Source organism: Rhodamnia argentea, chromosome 8, assembly GCF_020921035.1.
Source record: "Rhodamnia argentea isolate NSW1041297 chromosome 8, ASM2092103v1, whole genome shotgun sequence".
Lineage (NCBI taxonomy): Eukaryota > Viridiplantae > Streptophyta > Magnoliopsida > Myrtales > Myrtaceae > Rhodamnia > Rhodamnia argentea.
This window is the reverse complement of record NC_063157.1, coordinates 18,880,936-18,908,115: the sequence shown is the minus strand read 5'-3', so window position 1 is coordinate 18,908,115 and position 27,180 is coordinate 18,880,936. Positions and strand designations below refer to the sequence as shown.

At 38.5% G+C, this 27,180-nt stretch overlaps 1 protein-coding gene across 1 annotated transcript; it reads left to right on the top strand.

The window, feature by feature from the left end:
* The first annotated feature begins 24,047 nt into the window (after positions 1–24,047).
* Positions 24,048–27,026, top strand: LOC115726154. Its single transcript, XM_030655912.2, has 2 exons — positions 24,048–24,441; positions 25,088–27,026. The coding sequence occupies exon 2, from the start codon at positions 25,389–25,391 to the stop codon at positions 26,847–26,849; it is 1,461 nt and encodes a 486-aa protein (XP_030511772.1). The 5' UTR covers positions 24,048–24,441; positions 25,088–25,388; the 3' UTR covers positions 26,850–27,026.
* The last annotated feature ends 154 nt before the right edge of the window (positions 27,027–27,180 follow it).

Sequence of the window (27,180 nt, the reverse complement as noted above, 5' to 3'; positions counted from 1 at the left end):
CACCTGAGCTCCGGCCCTCCTGCCGGATCGTGCCCGACGCTGACATGCCTAATAGCACGTGCTCATGGATCCAGGCACGTGGGGGGGGGGTATTCTATTTTCGCACAAGGCCGAGTGTCGGGATTTCTAGGTTTTTTGTTTTTGGTTGGACGAAAGGAGAGGCTCTAGAAGGGGGATTCGGTTTTAGAGGATTCCAGAGTCAGTTGAGGAGATGGTGAGAGGCAACCAAAGAGGTAGGAGAGAGAAAGAACGAAAAAAGCTCCTCTCGTTCGCCATTAAAGAGGAAGAAGTCGAGAGATTCGAGAGGCTGCCCCATATGATCCAGACGTCGCCAAGCCCTCAAACCTAGTCGAGGAGCTTCGTGATGCTCCAAGGATTGTCCTCGACTATGCGGCGTTCCATTTCGTGGCCAAAGAAGGTAAGTTCACTTTTCAATCCTTCGAGCTCGCGTTAATGGTATCGTTCAATCTAGGTTGTGTTTCTTCAATATTTTTGACAAAGATTTGGCCACGCGTCACCATCTGAGCCATCCATTCAAAATTTTAAAAAAAATTAATAAATTTTTTTTCGAAAATTAAAAATTCATTTTTTAATAATAATAATAATAATAATAATAATAATAATAATAATAATAATAATAATAATAATAATAATAGGACAAATGCGGCGTCGTTTTGTAGATTGGCCTGGGACCCATATGGTTTGGGCCGGATGCCCGTGAGGCCTCAATTGAGCCATCCCGGCCAGGTCCGAATAATATTTTTTTAATAAAAAAATCAGAGAGTGATTTTTAAAAATTGAAAAAAAATCATGGAAAATCATTAAAAAATTAGGAAATGGGTTCTTTTGACTGGCCAATCCTATTTTTAGTGTTTTTCCCTTTGATTCTTCCGAAAATGAGGATTTTACCCTTTAAGGGTAAATTATTTTTTAAATTCCAGAAAATTCCGAAAAAAAATCCCAAAAAATAGGAAACAGGCCATTTCGATTGACCAATCCTATCTTTGGTGATTTTGCATTCTGATGCCCTTCTAAATGATGGTTTCGCCCCTCATGGGCAAATCATTCCGAAAATTCATTTAAATTCTAAAAATGTTGAAAAATAGGAAATGAGCACATTCAATTGGCCAATCCTATTTCTGACACTCTCGGGTTCCTAATTCCTTTAAAAATGACAATTTTTTCTCTTATGGACAAATTGTCCCCTGTTTTTCCCAAAATGGTGATTTTGCCCTTCATGGGCAAATCGCCTTCAAATCTTTCCCAAACTCCTTCCGAACTCCGAATGCCACTTTTCTAAGCCATTAGGGCTATACTAGGGATTCCATGTATTGTATTGATGCGTTTTATCTGCACGTCATTGGATCCTTGATTTGCGCACTTTTTATAATTGATTGTGATTGATAGGGTAGATTTTCCCATCTGCATGAACTCTTAGATTTTAGGATTCTCCTCACCCAAATCGTCTGCATGAAATTTCAAGTTAGAAAGATTATTCAATTTAGGTATCGAAATGGCATCAATAAACGACATTGGCGTAACTAAGCCTCTGTTCCCAAATTTCTGGTTCCATTTGAGTTGGGCAACTCCTCCCACCGCCCGACGAGGTTTCCAATCTACCTTTCCCAAGGATTGGTAGTGACTACGAAGCATGTATACTACGCACATATCACTCGACCATACATCTTAAAGTCGAAACCGCTTCATAAATCCTGCCGTCGCACGAGGTGAGGACTTGGGAGAGTCCAAATTGATTTCTCCCGAATCGCCGCGGTTCCATATTAAAGAGAAAATTGGCGATCGCCCCTAAACCCATCCTCTCGGTCCCCGAGAAGGGTCGCGACAGGCATGACATTGATCGAGCAGACGCCATAGAACTATGGATCTTGATTTGGAGTCGAATCCTTTGAGATGACTCATTGGTTTTATTCATTGTCTTGTTGAGTGAGTAAACAAGTGCTGGACAATCGAATTATTTAGCCTCTTTTCGTAAATTGAAGATATACTCATGTAGGTCATCCAAGAGAGCTATCTTGAAAGTCAATGATCAACCTTGAGTTCTTCGTAACATGTCGAGATCCCTTTTGAATGTTGAAAAGGTTCAAGCGATTAAAGAATGAGATACGTGATTTCATATCACATCAACTAATTGATTAAAGAACGAGATTGTGGAGATACTCGATTTTGCGGCCGGAGACCCCAGCCTGGAATCTCTGAAGAGGTGGCCACACTAGATGGTTGCCGCCACTAGAGAGGCAACTCGCTGCTGGAGAGTTGAGAATGAAATGACTACCGGCATGCATCCAATGATGGTGCTCACCCAAAATTCGGATGTAGTCATGAATACAAACCTTTTGATACCTATATTGCCATCTAAATCCGACAATCAATTTTTGGCCTGTGGAACCGATTGGCCTTTTTCTTATTGTCGGGAAGTTTGTTATTTCCTAATTTTATACGACATGCGAAAAATACAACTCTGAAAAGGGTTGCAGCAAGAGGGCTTCCCAAATTGCCTCTTGTGATAACACTAACGATGCCAATATATGCTTAGTTTCTATCTTTTTTTCAATAGGATCCGGGCACTCAAAAGGTTGAAAAGTTCTTCATTCACTACGATGTCCCTTGGACATGAGCTCCCCGGCTTCCGAATAATATGCATTTCCTTGGGATGGTTCGTCGGTTCCTATTATAGTAAGGTTATGAAAACTGGAAGGAAGTCGAAGATACAACCTCCATCAGATCAGTAACATTCCCAATATCAACACGAGCAGGTGATATCCGAGGAGAGGGCGTTGATTGCTGACTTCTTTGCGTATCATTTCTTAATAATGATAAGTTGATGGCAATGCCCCACTTGTAGATGTTGCTGAGCAATAATCGAGGATAGATAGGGCCAGGGGCATGCGCAATGAGGAGCTGATACGCAATTCAACGAGTGCTCGAGTCTTTCTTTTAGGTGTCCTTTTCTACTGTACTCTTTTGTCTTCTTTCAAATCTTTTAGAGGAGCCCTTTTCATGGAATGAAAAGCAGCAAATGAAATATGGAAACTCACCTAACCATGTGAACGCTTATGAGAGGAGGAAATTGTCGAACCAGTTCTAAATCCATTGTTCGGATCCCGATTCAGTTCTAAATTTTTTAATTTTGTCAATTTAGTCCCGAATATTTATATGAAATTCCAAGGCAGTCCTTTTTGGCCAATTTTCGTAGGCGATGGCTGGAGCGCCATGTCAACGATTTCCAGCGAAAATTAGCCGAAAAGACTATATTAAAATTGCACTTAGAAGTTTAAGACTAAATCGATATCCGTATAATAAGTTTGTGATTGATTGGATAATTTTACTCTTAGTGTTTTTGTATTCTTCCCCTCCATGAGTCAATACTATGTCAACCTACCCATTTTCAAATGCTAACTTTTTTCCAATTCGGATCCAAGGTCCGACACTTCATCCGATCTTAAAACAATTTGTTATCCTCATAGTTTCGAAAAATTCATAGATAATATGTTAATTGTATATAGTTTAGGTTGTTAATTTATTTGGGACCCTGTAGATCCACTCTTTTTCCTATTCAAAGATCAGCCTTTTTGTTTCTGTGTTTTCATATCAAGAATTCTTTACAGATGAAAAGATGCCAAAGGGGCTTCTTACTTCCCAAATAGATCCCCTTACGTCTATATATAAATGTAGCTTATCAAGAATATGCAACTAAAGCACTTCGAATTGTTGATTCATTGTCAAAGATGGCTTAGAACCAATAGTTCATTATGTAATGGGTTTTTCCATTCTAATACTCCATCCAAGAGTTATTAGTATTTATCAATTTGCATTTTTCTTAAGTAAAGTTTGCTCCAGGCTCTATCTTCCCCTTGATAGAAATTCTCTCTCATTTGAGGTTCATTTGATTTGTGGTGTTTGGTTTGAAGGCATCAAAGCTCCCTTGATCACGGAACATCTCTCGGATCTCCGCATTTTTCACATCGTCATATGATTTTTCGTTTTCGATTTGTCATGTCATGTTACATGTAAATATTGTCATATCATGTTATTTAATTATAACGTTTTTGAATACGCTATGTCATGTCATGTTGCATATGAATATTGACATGTCTGTTGACACCTAAAACAATCTAAGAAAGCTCATGACAAGTACGTGAGGGAGCGATAATCAGCTATAGGAAGGAACAATAAAGCAAGGTACGTGCCGATCAAAAAGGGTGCCACGTGTCGGGGTAAATTCTGGCGCCACTGCGTTCCCGAACAAGAAAAGCGCGCAGAGTAGGGCCACGATCGAAGCAGTTACTAAAAGATTGGCGGTAATCCCCACGAGGTAAAAGAAAAGGCGCGAAGACTGGGAAACCGTCATTCACGTGGCTTATGGAAAATGGTAAAGCGTGGGGCCAAAGGAAGAAACCGCTCGGCGGTTACCAAAGAGTATGCCTATAAATACCTTGAAGTGGCAAGATACAACATACACACAACAAACCCAAAACACTTGCATTTTCAACTAGCTCTTAGCGTTTAGCCTAGCCTAGCTATAGTTTTTCGGATTCCCGTCGTCGATTCAATTCCGGCGAGTCTCATATCCAGAGTTAGGTGTCGTTGATTAAATTCCAATGTCTGCTCACTAGGTTCAGATCAGTCGATTAAATTCCAGTGTTGCACCCTTCGTCCATCTTGTCCAGTACCGTCGATTCAATTCCGGTATTGTGTCCTATAATCCCCCGTCCAGTGCTGTTGATTAAATTCCAGTATTGTGTCCTACATCATTTCCCCGATCCTGTCGATTTAATTCCAGAATCGTGTCGAAATTTGCTACATACTTCAACTATTGCACATATTGGGCTATCGAAGTTGTTGAAAGTCCGATTGTAAAACGCCTATTGTGTTAATCTATTGCATTTGACACTCTCTGTCCAAAACTGACCTAGAACTCTTTTTCGGAAAACGAACGGATTAAGTTCAATTAAAGATTCTTGTGTTAGCAACCCTTTTCGGGCTATAGTCATTTTGGGCCCCGAACCCATAACCAAGAAAGCCCCGTCGAAGGATTTCGACGCGCAACAATGTCATACTTTTTTATTCTCATGTTTTGAATCCGAATTGCCATGTCTTGGCACATGTAGATATTGCCATTTCATGTGATATTGCAATCATGTTTTGGATATGATTTACCATGTCTTGTTGTAAGTGGATATTGCTATGTCAAGTCATTTTATCATCACGTCTTTAATTTGATTTGTCGTGCCATGCTGCATGTAATTATTGCTTTGTTATGTAATCTTGTTGTCTTATTTCAAATTTGAATTTGCCTTGCTGTGGCCATGTTATGTGTGACACCCCAAAACTTAGGGCAAGTTCCAGCTTAGGGTTCAAACTAATTACAAAAAGTCGCCAAAGTTGACATAGGCCACCAAAGGAATAGAGATCGTCTTCGATAAGGTGCATGGCTCAATATGTCAATCAGCTATGCTATTGATTGAGGTTCGACCGTGTGGTGACCTTAAATCAAGCATGGGTCGATTATGATTGGTCCCGTTCAGTTGTGAATCAACCATAGGATCACCCCGTAGCTAGCGAGGGAATGATCCATGGCGTGATTTGCGAGCTAATATTGATCGACAACCAAACCGGCCATGAGTCCAAAGAGGTTCGATTCGTATTAGAACCCCGTACCAGCCTCACACTAGTCAATGATTAGCTACCCCGGATTGCGTAACGTGCTATTGGAGGACTACGGATCATGACGAACCAACCTTGAATCAATTTGAATTGGTCATGAGAGGTGAGCTTGATAGTGTTTGATTATATTATCGATTTAGGAACGGGGTGATTTTAACCCCGAACCAAGTTAAATTTGAGTGGCTCTTGATTCGATAGGCAACCAGGCACATACTAGAGCACGTTAAACCATAGATTGGGCGATGCCTCTAGACATGCTTATACATGAGCCGATTTTATTTGGCAAAATAGATACTTCGATCTTTGGCTTGTTTGGCGCCTAAAGTAGAGAACTGCATAAATGTCTTGAGAGTTTGACAAGTAGCACTTTTTAAAGTCTTAGAACAATGAATAAGAGATCGATTACTAGACGACTTTACCGATTTAAATAGAATGCCCAAATTGCCATTAGCATTAGTTATGCTTGGCATCTAAAGAATAGAAATGAAAGCCTACGGACCTTCTTGATTGGGCAACACCAAGGGGTTCTAGAACATTCTCTATTATTAAGCACAAATTAAATGAGAAATGTTCTATATAATTGGCTCGGGGAGCAAGCTAGCACATGAAGACAAAATAGGCTTAGAAATAATTAGCTTGGAGAGTAAGCTAGCACTCGAAGACAAAATAAGCTTATAAATAATTAGCTTGAAGAGTAAGTTAGCATATAAGGACGAATTTTGGCTTAGAAAACTAGTCGGAATAAGAGAGCGACATGTGAAAAGTGCATAAGACGAATTCAACTAGGAGAACAAGTAAAAAATATAAGATAAGTAAAATAAAGATATACAATAATTTTTGGCTTGAGGAACAAGTCAAGCATATATGACAAATTTGGATTAGAAAAAGTAATCTAGAATAAATAAAAATGTCTAATTTTTGACTTGAAGAGCAAGAAAAATAGTTTAGGATCTTAGGATATTCTAGACTAGCTATGTGGCAATTCCTAAATGACATCTCTAGAATATTTTATGCCAATTATTAATATAGAAAAGACAAAAGAATTAATTAGTAGACTTAAATAAGAAAAATAAAATTGAAAATAATGTAAAATGCCCTAGAGTAGGCGTGTAAGAGGGAAAAGGGCATTAAAGGAATTTAATATTGTCTTAAATAGTATAAGAAAATGTGAGAATTAGCAAAACTTGAAGAGCAAGTCAAGACTTCTAGAAATAGTAAAGCTTGGGGAGCAAGTCAAGACTTCTAGAAATAGTAAAGCTTGGAGAGCAAGACAATGTTTAGAAACATGTGACAATTTAATAAAACTTGGGGAGCAAGACAAGGTTTAGAAACATATGACAATTTAATGAAACTTGGGGAGCAAGTCAAGAAAGCCTATAAATCGACTCAAGACCACTTCATTCTCACCCTTTTTCCCTCTCACCGACTCTCTCTCTCATTCCCTCTCTCACTCTCTCTTTTGGCCACTTTGAGCCACTATTTCACCACTACAAAACCAACACCGCCGGATCGCCTCCGAGACCATTACATAGGCACAAGACGACTAACTACTTCTTTTGTTTCTAACGTTCGTCTACGTGAGGTAAGTGATATCTAATCCTTATCTAGGCCGTAAAGCTTTAGCTACTCTAATACTTGCTTGAAGAATATATAATATGTTGGTCAAGGACTAAGTGCCACACGACGACGTAAGTCTCGTGGGGGCCACCTCTTGAACCTTGGACTATTGTGATGCATGCTCTCCTTGGTCTTGCTACCTTTGGTGGTGAGATTATATGATATGATATGATATGTTATATGCCTCATTCGCAAGGATGAAAGGGCCTCGCGCCTATATGAAAAGGGTGGATCCACATAACATGATATGATAAGATATGTGCACACGCCTCATCCGCAAGGGTGAGAGGGCCTTAAAAAGTGTGCAATATGATATGAAAAGTGGAGATGTTATGCATATATGAAAAGGAATCAGAAACGATTCGTATATGATATAATTGCTTGCATTATGAATTGTACCTCTAAGTTGCTTCCTATATTTGGTTTAGATATTCGTTTAATGAGATAGTTGTAGCTCACTCCTTATCATTACAAATTTGTAGGTAATGGTAAGTACCCCTCCTCGTCTTGGTATTATTATGTCCGTAGAAGTTTATTGTATTGAGGTCGTGGCTGTGAAATAAGAAGTAACTCTTAGACGTTACGTGACTATCGTATGGGTGGACAAGGGTTACCACATGTAGCTTAAAAAGCAAAGCAAAGATGAAGCTCTTTTGATTGAGAAATAATATAGCATGAAGATGGATGGCATGTACCCTAGGCGATTAATCTACATGGAGGAGTTTTTGAAAGCCGAAGGCAACTTTTTGGGACATTTTACCATCCCGAAGTAGAGAACCTAAATGGAGCCATGTTATGATGCATATATATGTTGTAGATCGATATAGTTTGATGTAAATGATATGGATAGATGAAGCATATTATTACTCATAAGTGTTTCCCCTAGATTTTAACTAATCGAAAGCTTAAAATGAAATTGCTTCTGCATGCCAATCATTCATAAGAGTGAAAACAATTAAGGGTCGATTTTGAGGACGGTGTACCCGGGACACCATATGTCATCTCCTGCAACGTCGTGACTTTAGGATCCTTATACAGTCTCGGTTTATAAACGGCGTAAAGCGGTAGTGCTCTTGGAGGGATTCAGAAGACCGAGAGCCCTAAAGGAGCTTAAGTTTCCTATTACGGGCACAAGGGTCGGGTCGGGGACGTCACTATTGACACTTAAATTTTGATTTTTAGGAAAATCGTTCATTTAAGCATAAAATGAGAATTAGTCATAGTTCTCACAAAAATAATTTCTCATGGATTGCATATTTATTTTTGTTAGTCATTACATTTAGAGTAAGAGGTAAATCAATTGAGCTTAATTTTGGCATTCGCCTAGATCAGATTCAATCTGAAAAAAAAAATTCTGTTCGAGCAAAGGGTGCGCCATATTTATTAAGCCAATTGAACTTAGCTTCAAGCCAATTTTATTTCGTTCAAGCTTAATTATTCAAATAAGGCTTTCAGTTAAATGTCGGTTATTTAGAAAAGCCTCGGTTGAGTTCAAGAATGCAAGACAAGCCTATAGTTTAATCAAAAAATCCGATGGGGCTAGTCCATGAAAGAGCCGAAATTTGCGTGTGGGTTTAGACCTTGATTCAGTTTATTTTATAGGGCCTTTATTTAATCGTTTAATTAATTGAAGTCCAATCGTGCCTAAAATTACATCTCAAATCCCACAAACAAGGTCATGTTCGGCCAACTTCATTCATCACATGCCTTGGCCGAAAATTTGATGAAGTAGAGCTAGGATTCTTCAAATTTTCAAATTTAGTCTAGGATCTTAATGAGTTCCCAAAAAATTCAAACTCTATCTCCACTTAGTTGAAAATAATAGAGAGTTTTGATAGATGTGGGAACTCATGATCCAATAGCTCATACTTCGACTAGCATTGCAAATCTAACGGTCTTAAGAGAGTCCTCTTCCAAATAGGACTAGTAGTGCAAAGTCTATATAAGCAACCCCCAGCTTACGTCAATTGGGGTTGACCATTATTGATTTGAGGAAGAAATTGGAGAGTTACTTGGAGAGATTGAGGGTTCGATTGCCTCCCTTGTGGTCGAGGCAATCCCCTAGCCGAAGCTCCCCCACACACGAGCTGCCCTTGCTCCGCCGCTGTCCACCGCCATCCCAACATCCCCATGGCTGCTTTGGTTTACTGATGCGCCACCGCTTAGCCATCACGGTTCGGTGCTTCACCCCTTAGCAGTCCCGACGTTCGTTGTAGTTCAAGACGCCCGAGAACCATATCGCCCCGGCTGCTGTCCAATTCGATTCAACACAGAAATCAACTCTGTTCGTGCTGTAATTTGATCTTACTTTGATCAACATTCGGCACTTGACAAAGCTGCATTCTCGTGTTAGCTTACTCGGTTTAGGCGTGGACAAATCTGGTGAAAGAAAAGGTTGTTTTGGGCGCAAACATCAAAGTGTGCTCTTGCTGGAAAATTGCTTGAAACAAGGTAAGGTCTCTTGAACTTTTGGTTATAATTCATTGATAATTTGCTGAATATTCTGGCCTCATCGTGCGTGAGCTTTGTTTTACGACCAAAAGTGAAGAAATTTAATTTTTTTTATGAGGGATCGAAAATTGAACTTTGGATGGATGAAAGTCTGATTTCTTTTAAACTTGTTCATGAATTGGTTGAACAGTGTGGTGATCTTTTGGGAATTGATAAAATAAACTTGGAATCATTCTTTTCTCAAAGTAACAACCTATTTGACGATTTGTAGATCAAGATAGATTAGATTTAAAAATCAGAATTTCAGGAAAAAAATCTGATTCTAAAGATAAATTCTAGAATTGAGCCATGAGTGCCATGCGTACGGATGATTTTCTAGCAAACTTAATTCGTTCATTAAGCTGGTGGAATCCTTACACTTTCAAGAATTGACTTAACTCAATTGAGACATGTTTTTTCTCAAATAAAAATCATTCACCAGTTTTAATTGAGTGAATTCAGTTGAACAAAAAAATCAGAATTTTTTAACGAGAGGATGGACTTTTCGGCATATAGGTAACCTACTTGTTCGAATCCAATGTGTTGGTGGATGAATATCACCCCGATCTTTATCTTGTTTGGATGATCATGTTATCCTTGGTAATTTATCTAATCTCATGACGTGGATAATAATTGATTAAACCAAACCTTATCTAATAAGTGAGCATCTTTTAATTGGATGATGATTGGCTTGCTCTTTGATAAGTTTCTGATCTCGATCATTATCTCCGATACGCAAGTTAGGTGGATTGTTTTATCTGGCTTATATCTTATCTTATCCTCTCACGATTTTCCCGATGATATTTGAATGGTAGAGATAATGTTTGGTCGAATTGGATAAAGTCTGAATTTTCTTTGAGAATTATCCAAAATAATTTTTCCGATCCTTAAAAATAATTTCTCAAATTAAAATTGGATTGAATTTTTGGATGAGAAAAGGTGGATCCCCAAACTCATAATTTCGGCCACCCCTCTAAATTCTCGAAATTTCAAACTCAATTGACTCATCTTTATTTTATTTTTGTTTTGCTTGTTTGTTTTGATTGTTACAAAGTTTGCACATTTATAAACAAACATGCCCATAATATATGCTCCCCTATGTGCCTTGTCCAGTTGAAAAATTAAATCACATGCCTTGTCTATGATCTTATGGAATGAGATGATGATTTAGTATAGAAATTCGTGGTCCGCCCTTTGGCAAAAAGGATGTTTTTCTATACACATATCCGCATACTGGTTTGAATCCTCGAGGATGTAGCTGATAAAATCTCACTCTAGCCCGGATCTTTGGGAATGAGAGGATTTTTGAAAAAATTGGAAACTAAAAGGTTTATTATGTGCATTTTTGTTTATTTTTATTCAAATTTTTTATTGCTTTTCCTTTTATTTTCTATTATCATTGGCGAAAAATCCATAGAAAAAACACAAAAAAAAATTAATTCTTTTGGCACATCATGCGGTCCTTATGTCACATTTTCCTAAAAAAAAATCAAATCACATTGATCAATCAAAAGGGATTTTTTCATGGAATTGGTACCGAAAGGGCGTTAATTTTTCAATTAGCATAACCAAGTCCCCGGACTCATTTTCTCTAGTTCGGAGAGATGAAATAGTTATCCTGCTATTTTACATAGGTTTCTAATCAACCTACCGTAAATGATTAGTGGTGGCTCCAATTAAATAATTTGTCATGAATTGAACCTAAGTTGCGATTTGGTAGAACTTGGGAGAGTCTGAGTTAGGTTAATTAATTTAATTAATCTAATAATCCATTAGCCTAATTTTGGGTTGAGACAGTCACATTATGTCACTTTCTTAAATCATTATTGAATGTTGCACACGAATTGCCATTGTGCATGTTCCACCTCTCACACAAACGAAGTCACACCACTACATAGAAAACGACATCGCTGATCAATAACAACGTTGAATAGGAGTTTAAACATTTTAAAAGTTTAGAATATACCGTCATGCACGTTTAGAAAATTAAATGATGAATGATTTAAAAAAAAAACATTACTTTGCAAAAAGGTTGTCAAAATACGATGCGACTCTTAATACGAATTATATTTCAAAAAATTATCCGTTTAACATTGTATACCAGTTTGACACATTATTATTATTTCTGCATAAAGAGAGTACAAAAGAAAAGATTTACAACAAAATTCAAAGTACATGCGACACAATCAAATGCGGTCACCTATTGTTGGTATCTCTGTACGGTGATGGTGTTGAGGATGCTGAATTTAGGTTCACACCGCTCATTGGACAAACTATACCTATTGGAGAAGGGGATTACAGTGTGTGCTCATCATCGATAACAACGTGAGATTCGGTAATTGATTGCCGTTCGTTCTGTTTTGATATTGAGACTGATTCGTTCTTGTGGAATGAAAGTGTGCTTATCACAACAGTTTATGCTCTGTTGTCCTATTTTACTACTTTGTTTTGTTTTGAATCTCTCATGTATCATCATGAGATATGGATAATTTCTCTCAACGAAAAAAATGTGTTCCCAATGAAATAAGACGTCACGCTCCAAAATTTTTGACAAACTACAACTTTAAGGATGTATGCTGTTGAGGTCCTGTGGAGTCATCGACATGCAAATAATTAAAAGTCGCATTATAATTATGTAAGAAAAGCACTAGAAATTATTTTTGCAAAAATAAGGGGAAATAGCTCAAGAAGGAAGGGAGAGTAAGAAATGAAGGGCACATAGTTTGAGGGAAAATGTTTTTTGGATATTAATTTTTCAAACTTTCATCAATATGGTTTGCCGAAAATGACTTGATAAACCAAACGCACTTTCCGGTCGATGGAGTTTTCATGCATAAAATTAGGCAAGCGAAAACCTAAATATAAAGAGGTAAAAATACTTTTCGAAATTGCACCTCTCGAATTTTTATTATTTTCTTTCTCGGCTGGTGGCTGGCCATAGGTGAGGAATAGTTTGCCTAGGCTTGGTCTCACCAAAGGTCGGCGACTTGAGGAGCTCGCCTCGACTCACCCACCTCTGGTGAAGCCTTGAGCTTGTAAATCTGGCAAGGTCGAACTTGTTTGAGGCCGAGCCTTGTCACCGTTATCTGTGATCGGCCTAGGAGTGAGCAAGTCGGATTGACCGAATCGGGAACCGCCCGGACCGGGCGGGACCGGTGGGTCGATTCTCTATTCCAGAGGGCAGCGGTCTGGTTCCCGGTCCTTAAATTTGAAACCGGTATCCGGTTCCGAGTTCTAAAGGATACGGGACATGACCGGACTAAATGATTTTATTTTATTTTTTTAATGTACTAAAATAATTAAATAGAGCTAATGGAGAAGATTCGTAGTTGAGATATCTTCGCAATCAAGCCCAAAAAATAAGATATAAAATTGTGATGACCATAGAGGTGATTATGGTTCCATGGTAAAATCGAGAACCCGGAATCGGAACTTGTAGGATCCGGTCCGGTTCTAGGTTTCAAGGTATGTAGGGTAGGTTTCGGGTTTCAAAAATTGAGGAACCTATTTCAATGGGTAGGTTCCGGGTTCGACTACCTAGACCATGAACTTGGACCCTAGATCCCGAAATAAATTTTTATATTTTTCTTGGTATATGTTTTTGCACGATCATACAATGTTCGATGGCATTAAGAGCCAAACAAATTTTTAGGTTTTAGTTTTCAAAAAATGATAAATGCGTTTCAATGGATTGATTTCGGGTTCTAAATGTAGCCTGTATGGAACCTAAAACTACTCACCTCTACTTTCTCTTAGATGTTGTAGCGTTCACTCTCATTTTGCTTAACTAAAAATGAAAAAAGAAAATAAAATAAAAGAAATTGATTGGTTCTCAGATACCCTGGAATCGACACTAAAAACCGTGACGGGGTAGGTTCCAGGAGCTAGGGTATGGTGGTAGGTTCCGGGTTCCAAAAAATGAGTAACTTGTTCCGACGGGGTAGGTTACAAGTTCCAAATGGAATATGTAAGGAACCCGGAACCGCTCACCCCCCTAGACGACCACGCATGGAACAACAATTTTTATAACCCTTTCCTTCCCGCCAAACAATCCGAGTTCAGCATTCAAAGAGAGAAAATGCAAAATGGTATAGAGAGTAACGCTGAAAAAAAAAAGCAATATTGAAATATTGCACAACCAAAATTCAAAAATTTACGAAGACAATGGGCACTTGTATTGTTGTTGAGTTTTAGAGCTTGGACAAAGGGCAATTGTAGCATTGGATAGTTTATCGATTCCATTGGATCGCTTGGTAATCGGACCGGACTCGTTGTTGATTTGGTCGGGGTCCTGTTCTCGGGACAATCAATTCGATCCCTAGTTCTGAAAATTGAGAACCAAGGCCACCAACCCGGTTCCTGGTTCTTAATGAGAACTGGACCGGATCGGTAACCGATTACTCCTACCATTAGCCTATAAAAAAGGAAAAAAAAGAAGAAAAAAGAAAAGAGAAATAACATAAAATAAAAAAAATGATAAATGATATAAAACTTCAAAATAAATTGCCTAAGATAAAGTCATGAAATTGAAATAATTTTTTGAACAAGATCCAAACATTGAAAACTTTTTTGGTCACATAGATATTGAAAAACTAACCATTTTCTGGGAAAATGATTTCCTAGTGTTTTGTTGGAATTTCTATGCTACAAAATATCTTTCATCAAAATTCGTTCTTCGGCTTTTAAATATAATAAAGGGTCCTATGGAGATCTTGGACAGGAGAGGTCCAGATAGTCGGAAAATCAACATGTGAGATTTGTAAAGATTCCGATAAAATTACACAAATGTTATCTCAACCAGAGTTTAACTTGATGGAGAGACTTCGTAAGTACAACTTAAAGAACTCAAAGGAAATCGATACAAATGAGTTTGAAAGAAAATACACAATTGTAGACCAAATCAAAGTTTGACTTGATGGAATGGCTTGGTGAGCACAATTTCTTTCAAGAGATAACGAACCAACGCACTCTAAACTATGCCAGAGTTTGACTCGACGACAAAGCTTTGAATACTCTTCGATAATACACCGTAGTTTAACTCGATGGTGTAGTAACTGGGATAAAGATAAACGTTGAAGTTTGATTCAATGATGAGAATCTGAAAGCTACAACTAAGGAAAATAAAGTGCAATGCGATAAATAAAGATAGGATAAATTTATTGATTTGTTCGGGGGTTCTTCCGTGGATGCTCGGTGGTATTTATAATGGTGGAGTAAGTAACTGCCCTTCAACGATTGTGACTTCTAGTGCACCGATAGTTGCCATGTCTATCATCTCCCATGAACTCTTTTGACCAAGTCTTCAAGCGGTTATTTAGCTTCAAATAACCATCAATATCCCAGCTTCAGCTTTGCCCCTTTGCTCGGACTAATTGTGTCCACATTCTCCACCTTTAGGACTCTTGGGTCAAAATCCCAGTTACTATTGATAGCCTTTAGAAAAACTTCTTTCATTCATGTAGCTTGTGCTTACGTCCACCGTACTTTACGGAATCTTGGGCCATATTTTCAGGGAGCGACCTCATCACTACCGGTTGATAACTGTATTCCCGCCAAGTAATTATAGAAGGATTTTTGTCTTCTTTGGCGCTCCTTGAAAAGTGCTTGGATCTTTGGTGGGATTACTTTCATTGGCAACCATGTTCATAGCTTGCTTTATCCATCCTTGATATGCTCCGTTACTTTGGGCAAACCGTAGTACCCCTGCTACCTGGACAACTGTCATTGTTCCCCATTGGTATCGACAGCTTGCTTAGTGTTTCTCATTGATTGACACCTATAGGAATCCTCACTCGTTCTGCAAGTGATTTATTTGTATTCTGTCAAGGTGCTTGCTCCTCAAGTGTATAGTACGCGTGTCCACTTTTCTTGTGCGCAGCACGTGTGGCGACCGGCGGATTATTTTGAGTTCCAACACCCGAAAAATATTTTTCTTTATCATGGAGTTTTCCCCAAACCAAACGCATAGAAAGTTCCAATTAGAATGCCCAGGGTGGTATATATCCCATCCTATGTGGTGCTTAGATTTCGAAATCACTTGCTTTAAATTGACTTACTACCATCACCCATGCAACTATCGCATGAAATATCTTCTCCTGCCGAAACCCATCCCCGCCAACTTCTTTTTTTTTTTTAATTATTTTGATTTTTTTTCCTTTTTATGCAAAATGAAAATAATTAGCACTGACATTGGCTTATTAGATGGAACAGCACATCATGGTCTAAAAATCCAAGGTCAGAATCAAGTGGTGGTTGTGATGGTGGGGCATCATGCAAAATTCTATTCCAAGAGGTTGTAATCCATCTTCTAGGAAAATCAATTGCGACGGCTTTGCAAGAGTCAGTATGCAAATTTGCTACTTCATCCTCAAAAGGAAGAAAATAAAAGCAAAAAAGTGGTTGAACCCAACAGCAGAAGGATACTGGAATATTAGACTTTTCCCTCCCCAACCAACTCTTTTCTCTTTCTCAAGACTTTAAAAAAATTAGTCGATGATGATATCACACGTTACGTCAGCTGGCTTTCTTGTGGATAATGACCACATTATGTCGTGCAATTTTTCTTCGGAGGGATTTCAGGTGCTTTTACAATTCGATAGTTGCATTCATTCACCAACCGAATTATTCATGTAAAGCTTTGATTTTTGTTGAAAAGGAGTTCACAATGCACGGGTCAAAGCCATGGCTGTAAGAAGTTTCCAATACGACTTTGAAAAGGGTTGCAACGAGAGGGCTTCCCGAATTGCCGCCACTGATAACACTAACAACGCCAAAAACATGCTTAGTTTCGAACTTTTTTGTAAGATCATGTGTATCAGCGGTCGAATGATCATGCACCCGAAAGGTCAAGAAGTTCGTCATTCACTTTGATGTAACTTGGACATGACCTCACTGGCTTCGAAATTACATGCATTTCTTTGGCATGATTTGTCGGTTCCTATTAGAGTTGGGGTTATGAAAACTAGAAAGAAATTGAAGATACAACCTCCATCAGATCAGAAGATTACCAAAACGAACAGGAGCAGGTGATTTCGAGAAAAGGGCATTGACTGCTCACTTTTCTAAGTAACAATTTCTCAATAATGATACGTTGATGACAATGCCCCACTTACAGAGACGTTGTCATCTTTTAAAGCCCTTTCATGGAATGAAAAAGCAACAAAAGAAATATGAAACTCACCCAAGAATCATTGTGATGATGACGAACGCTTATGAGAGGAGGGAATTGTCGAATCAGTTCTAGACATATTGTTAAGATGTCGATTCAGTTTTTAATTTTTTAATTTTATCAATTTAGTCTTAATTTTTATGTAAAATTTCAATGTAGTACTTTTTGACCAATTTTCGCAAGCGATAACCGAACCGTCATGTCACCGATTTCCGACGAAAATTGATTGGAAAGAATATATTGAAATTTCTCTAAAAAAAAATTAAAATTGAACCGTTATGTGTACAATATGTTTGAGATTGGTTAGATGATATTTTCCCTTATAGGAATAGGCATTTTCGTATTCTTCCCCTCCATGAGTCAATACTATTACAACCTACCCATTTTCATGTACTAAAATTTTTCTAATTCGAATCCAAGGCCAAATACTTTATCTTAGCATTGAGCAAGATGAATCGACCGAATCGGAATTGCTCGGACTGGTTCGATCTCGTTCCTAATTCCATAAAATTAGAACTGGTAATTTTCGATTCTATTGTCGATTCTATAGGGGAACCGGACCACTCGGACCGAACCGACTTTTTTTATTTTTTATTTATTAAATGTAACCTAATTTTATTAACATATTAAAATTAAAGTCCATGTTGCTCACCCCAACATATAATCCAGCGGTTCTATTGGACCTCTCGGAACCGGACCGGTTAGTCCAATTCTCAATTCTTGGGTGGAACCGAACCGAGAACCAATCACCCCTACTTCATTTGATCCTAAAACAATTTGTGTTCCTCATATCCCTCAAGTTTTGAAAAATTCACAAAGAATATGTAGAGTCCAACGCTAACGTTCACTTTATGAATTCTTTTAACAATGAGAAGTTGATTTAGGTGGTGTTTAGTCGTTTAAATTTTTAATTAGGATAAGATTATACAGGATATGATAAGAAATCTAAAAATTTTATCATATCCCATCTACTATTTGGTGAACTATTGATTAAAAGTCGGGTAAGCAAAAGTAAGACGCCGATGAGATTGACTCTGTTTTGTTGAAGTATCATAATGTTTTAGAAATTATTCAGTGATGAGTTCTCATGAGTGAGTTATTTTTGAGTAAAGGTTCGTGCCATCTGAATTTGGGCACTGTTAACACTTGATTTTTAATCGCTTTTTCTTTCAAAAAATCTTTAAAAATTCATAGAACTCATAAAATTGAAAAATCAACTTCGAAAGTCTTGGCCAAGCATAAGGAACCAATTTTGAACAAAAAATAATTTTCATAATTTTCTCTTTTTTAATATTTTTCGAAAATAGATAAATACTTGGAAAATTGGGAAAAATAGCGTTTGTGGCAAAAAAACAAAATATGGAAAAATATTCAATATTTTTATTTTAAATCCTTTTTTCATTTTGACCTCTTAAAATCGAAAAAATTCAATTTGTGATTATGTGTTTCTTCACAAACATAAACCCGAATTGGGCCTAAAAATACTTTTTGAGTCATTTTATTTTCCTTTTTCACTTTTTCTGAGTTGTGACATGGTCCTCCAATATCTCATTTTACATCTTGGCCCAATTTTACACAGAAATGCTCAATTTTAACAATAGGGACCTAATTGCATAAAAATCTTTTCATTTTAATCCATAGGCCACCAAAAATGAAATGAAATTTTCTCAGGAGATGCCGATACAATTTTAAAGCCTCTTCCCTACATTTTTCACCCTTCCGAACCCAATGGTAGGGTTGATTTGAGCTAATTCATCCATTAAGGTTTCGTATTTTGTAAAAATCATTCCCGAGTCAAACCCAGACGATCCAGACATCACCAAGCCCTCAAACCTGGTCGAGGAGCTTCGTGATGCTCCAAGGATTGTCCTCGACTTTGCGGCGTTCCATTTCGTAGCCAAAGAAGGTAACCTCAGTTTTCAATCCTTCGAGCTCGCGTTAATGGTATCGTTCGATCTAGGTTGTGTTTCTTCAATATTTTTGACACAGATTACTCCCAAGCTTCCTTTGATCCTATCTGTATCTTCTATTTCTGGTTTCGTTGCATAAAAACCGTCGAGTCCACCCCGAACCCGAAAATACGTCTCGAGCTCGCAAGCTCGCTTCGTGCAAAACCAAGCCTAGCAAAGGTGCAAATAAGTCTTCTCATCCGTGTTTGATGCTATTTGATTGATTAGATCGAAGCTCGGACGTAGAAAACTAGAGATTTATGGTCGCCGGAAAATCGTGACTGTGGAGGCTTGTTTAGCTGCGTTTTAGGGGGTATTAAGGGCTGAATCCAAGTTATGTTGGCATGGAGGTATTAAGGATTCAAATGGTATTGGATTCGGGAGGTTTCGCCAAGGTTTTAACATCGGATTCGAGCTTCCGGCAAGGCGCCGACAAGGAGTTGACGTGGCAGCCACGTCAAGGGGGGCGGTTATAAGGGATTTTATAAAAATAAAAATATCTTAATATTTTGAATTTAGAAAAATGAAAAATATTTTGTGATTGTGTGACTCAGATTTGGCCACGCTTCACCATCCGAGCCGTCCGTTCAAATTTTCAAAATAAATAAAATCATTTTTGGCAATTAAAAATTCATTTTAATAATAATAATAATAATAATAATAATAATAATAATAGGAGGACAAATGCGGCATCGTTTTGTAGACCGGCATGGGACCCATATGGTCTGGTCCGGATGCCTGTGAGGCCTGGGCCGAGCCGTCCCGGCCTGGTCCGAATAATATTTTTTTAATAAAAAATTAGAAAGTGATTTTTAAAAATCCAAAAAATTGAAAAAAATCATGGAAAATAATAAAAAAATAAAAAAAATTCCAAAAAAATCCAAAAAATTAGGAAATGGGCTATTTTGACTGACCAATCCTTTTTTTGGTGTTTTTCCCTTCTAATTCTTTTGAAAATGAGGATTTTACCCCTTAAGGGTATATTTTCTTTTAAATTCCCGAAAATTCCGAAAAAAATTCCAAAAAATAGGAAACGGGCCATTTCACTGACCAATCCTATCTTTGGCCATTGTGCATTCCAATGCCCTTCTAAATGACGGTTTCGTCCCTCATGGGCAAATTATTCCGAAAATTCATTTAAATTCTAAAAATGTCGAAAAATAGGAAATGAGCACATTCAATTGGTCAATCCTATTTCTGACATTCTCGGGTTCCTAATTCCTTTAAAAATGAAATTTTTTTCTCTTATGGGCAAATTGTCCTCTGTTTTTCCCAAAATGACGATTTTGCCCTTCATGGGCAAATCGCCTTCAAATCTTTCCCAAACTTCTTCCGAACTCCGAATGCCCCTTTTCTAAGCCATTAGGGCTATACTAGGGATTCCATGTATTGTATTGATGCATTTTATTTGCGCGTCATTGGATCCTTGATTTGCGCACTTTTTATAATTGATTGTGATTGATAGGGTAGATTTTCCCATCTGCATGAACTCTTAGATTTTAGGATTATCCTCATCCCAAATCGTCTGCATGAAATTTCAAGTTAGAAAGATTATTCAATTTAGGTACCAAAAGGGCGTCAATAAACGGCATTGGCGTAACTAAGGCCCCGTTACCAAATTTTTGGTTCCATTTGAGTTGGGCTACTCCTCCCATCGCTCGACGAGGTTTCCAATCTACCTTCCCCAAGGATTGGTGGCGACTCCAAAGCATGTATACAACGCACATATCACCCGACCATACACGTTAAAGTAGAAACCGATTCCTAAATCCTACCGTCGCGCGAGGCGAGGACTTGAGAAAGTCCAAATTGATTTCTCCCGGATCACCGCGGTTCCATATTAAAGAGAAAATCAGCGATCACCCCTAAACCCATCCTCTCGCTCCCCGAGAAGGGTCGCAACAGGGATGACATCGATCAAGCGGACCCCGTAGAACTAGGGATCTTGATTTGGAGTCGAATTCTTTGAGATGACTCATTGGTTTTATTCATTGTCTTGTCGAGTGAGTAAACAAGTGTTGAACAATCGAATTATTTAGCCTCTTTTCATAAATTAAAGATATACTCATGTAGGTCATCCAAGAAAGCTAGCTTGAAAGTCAATGATCAACCTTGACTTCTTCATAACATGTCGAGGCCCCTTTTGAATGTTGAAAAGGTTCAAACGATTAAAGAATGAGATACGTGATTTCATATCACATCAAATAATCAATTAAAGAATGAGATTGCGGAGGTACTCGGTTTTGCAACTGGAGACCCCAGCCTGGAATCACCGGAGAGACGGCCACACTAAAGGGTTGCCACAACTAGAGAGGCAACTCTCTGTTGGAGAGGCGGTGGTTATGGAAAAAACTAGTTCTACTCGTGTATGCTCTTTTGAGAAATCCTATCTAACTTTATCCCATCTCGAATTATTTTATTTGGGCTATATCCCCTTTAACCTATCCTGGACGGTTATTAGACACAAGATATGATGGCTTTTATCCCGATAACCAAACATAGCCTTAATGGGTAAGATATGTACTTGTATGTAGATTAGGTTCGTAACGCAGTGTAATTTCTTGATGTCACCTCAAATATTCCTAATTTTTTTTAAAATAATTAGTTTTATCTAGGTAATAGAAAGTTTTCAAGATTTCACCAACGAGATGCAAGGCACAAAACCTGTTTCGAACCTCAAAATTCGGATATAGTCATGAATACAAACCTTTTGATACCTATATTGCCATCTAAAATCCGACAATCAATTTTTGGCCTGTGGAACCGATTGGCATTTTCCTTATTGTCGGGAAGTTTGTTATTTCCTAATTTTGTATGACATGCGAAAAATACGACTCTGAAAAGGGTTGCAGCAAGAGGGCTTCCCAAATTGCCTCTTGTGATAACACTAACGATGCCAAAATATGCTTAGTTTCTATCTTTTTTTCAATAGGATCCGGGCACTCGAAAGGTCGAAAAGTTCTTCATTCACTACGATGTACCTTGGACATGAGCTCACTGGCTTCCGAATAATATGCATTTCCCTGGCATGGTTCGTCGGTTCCTATTATAGTAAGGTTATGAAAACTAGAAAGAAGTCGAAGATACAACCTCCATCAGATCAGTAACATTCCCGAAATCAACACGAGCAGGTGATATCCGAGGAGAGGGCGTTGATTGCTGACTTCTCTGCGTATCATTTCTTAATAATGATAAGTTGATGGCAATGCCCCACTTGTAGATGTTGCTGAGCAATAATCGAGGATAGATAGGGCCAGGGGCATGCGCAATGAGGAGCTGATACGCAATTCAACGAGTGCTCGAGTCTTTCTTTTAGGTGTCCTTTTCTACTGTACTCTTTTGTCTTCTTTTAAATCTTTTAGAGAAGCCCTTTTCATGGAATGAAAAGCAACAAATGAAATATGGAAACTCACCTAACCATGTGAACGCTTATGAGAGGAGGAAATTGTCAAATCAGTTCTAAATCCATTGTTCGGATCCCGATTCAGTTCAAAATTTTTTAATTTTATCAATTTAGTCCCAAATATTTATATGAAATTCCAAGGCAGTCCTTTTTGGCCAATTTTCGTAGGTGATGGTTGGAGCGCCATGTCAACGATTTCCAAATAAAATTAGCCGAATAGACTATATTAAAATTGCACTTAGAAGTTTAAGACTAAATCGATATCCGTATAATAAATTTGTGATTGATTGGATAATTTTACTCTTATTGTTTTTGTATTCTTCCCCTCCATGAGTCAATACTATGTCAACCTACCCATTTTCAAATGCTAACTTTTTTCCAATTCGGATCCAAGGTCCGATACATCGTCCGATCTTAAAACAATTTGTTATCCTCATAGTTTCGAAAAATTCACAGATAATATGTTAATTGTATATAGTTTAGGTTGTTAATTTATTTGGGACCCTGTAGATCCACTCTTTTTCCTATTCAAAGATTAGCCTTTTGGTTTCTGTGTTTTCATATCAAGAATTCTTTACAGATGAAAAGATGCCAAAGGGGCTTCTTACTTCCCAAATAGATCCCCTTACGTCTATATATAAATGCTAGCTTATCAAGAATATGCAACGAAAGCACTTCGAATTGTTGATTCATTGTCAAAGATGGCTTAGAACCAATAGTTCATAATGTAAAGGGTTTTTCCATTCTAATACTCAATCCAAGAGTTATTAGTATTTATCAAATTCGTTCCTATCTAGCGACTATTCGCTATCTTCTTAATCTTTTCTTTGACACAAGAAAGGAATTTTCTGCATTTCTTTCTTGTGTCTACATAAAAAAAGTTTTTGATCCCATACCTATATTGTCACCCAAATCCGACAATCAGTTTTTGGCCCGCAGGACCAATTGGCCTCTTTCGTAATGTCAGGAAGTTTGTTATTTTCCAATTTTGAGTGCATGTCATTATTTACTTCTATGTCATATCGCCTGTAATTTGCACATGTTTTGTATGAATTACCACGACAATTGGTATGTCATTCGCCCATTACGTATCTGACTTCCACGTCGTATCTCATGTCATTCGCACATATCATATCTAGATTGCCATGTCATTTTGCACATTTTATTCGCCCCGTGCCGTATTCGATTTTTTTGTCATCACACGTCGTTGGCTCACGTTGTATTCGATTTCTACGTCGGACCGCGTGTCATTTGCAAATCTCGTATTCGAAACGCCACGTCATTTCGCATGCTAATAGCTCATGTCATATTCGATTTCTACGCATGTTAATTTACACTCAACCATTACATATTCTATCACTTTGTCGCATTGAATCTGACTTCTAAATCATATTCGTACTATTTGTCATGTTTCGATTTCTATCGTATCATATCGGAAATTATTTGGCCGTTACATGTGTATATATATGTGTGTGTGATATTTTCTTGGAAATTTCACATATAGATTTTTTTTTTTTGTCAGAATTTCACACATAGATTTGACCATGCTAACCATAATCAGAAACCCACAACTATTCTGCATTCAAAAATCCAATCCGAAACAAGATAACACGATAAAAGCAGAAATGCTTATCATTTCAGTTATTCCCCAATAGAATCCTCTCTTTTTTTTTTTTTTTTTTTTTGCAATTTCGCCCTTGGTTTATTATATATTTTTCATTTGGTCCAAGACGGCAACTCAACTCCAATCCGAGAAAACCAGAAAGGGAAAACGAGGAATGGTTGGGTTGTCCGATCGAACGTCCTTTTGTGCGTCACCCCTCACTCCAAAAGCGGAAGCCAATTGCGCTTTTCCACCGCTCGGATCGAGAGTTGAATTCGAACTCCCTGTTGAATCTTTCGCGATGCGTGTTCGAGAGAGATGATTGGCCGGCCTTAGGGCATAGGAATCAATCATGGTCCCTCCCACAGCTCCGAGCATTTCGAATTCCCCCAAATTGACGACCCCCCCCTCCCTCTCTCTCCTTTGCCCTAGCACTCGTCCTTGGCGCACGGCGTTCTCGCACTGATTGGCGGCGATTCGAAATGCGGATCGGCTGTTGATGTGGATTCTCGGCTTCTCTTTCCAGGTATTGTTGGAATATCTGCGTCCGATTCGTTGATTTTGCTTTGCTTTTGTGTTCTACAATCCGTTTTAGGGGATGGGTTTGTGGGGGATTTGTTTTGGTTCGACGAATCTGTTGCTTTATGGAGAAGCTGGGGGCATTCGAGGGTTTTGTGGAATCGGGGGTTCTTTGTTTGGTTACCGGAGGAAATGGGAGTAAACGGAAAGAATAAGAAAGGGCACAAACGATGATTTTCCACACGCGTATTATTGCTACTGTTAGTTATGAGACTTTTGAGATGTATAGATCTGCGCGAGATTAGCACAAAAATCTGGCCTTGGATATTGATTCCTTCCTGGGTGTCCGGAGGATTATCTTGATGCACGGGAGACTAGGAATTTTCGTTTTTTCCATTTGAAACTCAATAGTACAGTACGAAGAAGTTTATTGGATAGTGAGAAGTATCCCTCCTGCAAATCATGTACCTCAAATCTTGATCTTCTTTAGTTTACTGATTATGGGATTGAGAATCAGATGCAGAATGAAATTCTTTCTCTTGAACTTTCGTTTGGTCCTGAATCAAACTGGAGTTCGTGCACATAAACTGTCTTACTTTTAGTTGTGAGAAAGAAGTTCCGCTGTATCTGTAACACCTCATTTCTGTCTCCAGGGTTGTGGTGATCTCAGGATGGTTATGCATGCTGCGGGGTATTCACTGAATCTGATGGATAACCTCTTTGGATATCTTGTGGCTGGATTCTTGTGGGTCCCATTCACGACGGTACTTGTGAGGGGACTCTGTGGTTTTGTGGACTGATGGATCGCTGCTTGAATAATTCCGTTTTTGCTTTGATTTGTTTCGTGAGGATGGTAGGAAGATCTTTGCTCTAACTATTGATTGGAAGCACAAGCTGGAATTAAGACAACAGAAAGTGAAATTTGTGGGAGGAGCTCTTTTAAAAGCACTGTCAATGGAGAGCCATCATCCTTCAACATTGTTGTCAATGGACTCTGGCTTTTTGTCTCATGATGAATTGGAGAGAGAGATAGATGGCTCGATCATCCATGGAGGACCACCTGATATTAATCTCCCTTTGTCATCGAGGCCTAGTCCACCTCCTCTGGCTTGGAACGACCCTTGTGATAATTTGGATGTCGGTTTGGGACCCCAACTTTACGAAACAGAGATGATCGTTAATATGCCAAAAATGGGACGTAAGAGCAACAAGCGACTTGACAGTGTGTGGGGGGCCTGGTTTTTCTTTAGTTTTTACTTCAGGCCTGTTTTGAATGAAAAGTCAAAGTCCAAAATAGTTAAGGACCGTAATGGTGTGTCTGGCTTCGAGAAATCAGACTTGCAGCTCAATGCTTTCTTGGTTCAGCACGACATGGAGAACATTTACATGTGGGTTTTCAAGGAGAGGCCTGATAATGCTCTTGGCAAGATGCAGCTGAGAAGTTACATGAATGGGCATAGCCGGCAAGGGGAACGTCCATTTCCCTTTAGCGTGGATAGGGGTTTTGTACGATCTCATAGGATGCAGAGGAAGCACTACCGTGGTCTCTCCAATCCCCAGTGCGTTCATGGGATTGAAATTGTACGGACACCCAATCTTGTCAGTCTTGATGAGCAAGAGCTGAAGAGGTGGATGGAATTGACTGGCCGAGATATGAACTTTTCCATCCCTATGGAAGCTGGTGACTACAGTTCCTGGAGAAATCTTTCAAGCACTGAGTTTGAGCTTGAACGGCCACTGCCTCTATCAAAGAGCAACACAAATCATCAATCTAGGAAGTTGCTCAATGGCTGTGGTTTAAATCTGTCTACCCAGCCATCGGACCATAGTAATGGTGATGTAGTGGATTTGTCACCAGTTCGCAACAAAAGGAAGAAAGAATATTCTCCGAATGGAAATAGTGAGGAGTTGAATTTATCAAATGGTTCTCATTCTGACAGAGGTTTGGATCTGAAAATTCACTCAGTTGAGCCGTCATGGTATAATGCATTTACTGGGGTCATGAAGAATGTCTGCGGCCCTGCTACAGCTGCAAAAACAATATATGAAGATGATGAAGGGTTTCTGATCGTTGTCAGCTTGCCTTTTGTAGATCTTCAGAGGGTAAAAGTCACATGGAAGAACGCTCATTTACATGGGATCGTGAAGATTTCCTGTGTTAGTACAGCTTGCATTCCTTTTATTTCAAGACACAACAGGACCTTTAAGCTAACAGATCCAACACCGGAGCACTGCCCTCCAGGGGAGTTCATCAGAGAGATTCCCCTACCAGCCCGCATTCCAGAAGATGCTAAGTTGGAAGCATATTGTGATGAGACGGGAACATTGCTTGAGATCATTGTACCCAAACATCATACAGGACCTGAAGAACATGAGGTTCGTGTATGCTTCCACCCCTCCACTTGGAGTGATTGAGCATTGGTCAGCTGTGAGGAGGGATTAGGTCATGTGAGGTTTGGCATTATCGTGGTCGCTGCTTCGTTGTTAACTTAGTTTATTTCATAGAAGACTTAGAGATTGAAGTCTGTGATCTCTCTGGATAATATGCATGTCTTTGTACTTACTTTAATTATTGATTCTCAACTCTCATCGTCTTATACCTTCTTTTGTGTGAATTTTTTGCCAAGAAAGTGATGGGGCAAATTCATTTCCAAGGTTGCGAGGAGGTTCCACGCTTCTCCTCATCGTTACTTCAACTTTGATTTCTTTACCTTAATTATGTTTATTTCAGTGATTTTGGTTTGGT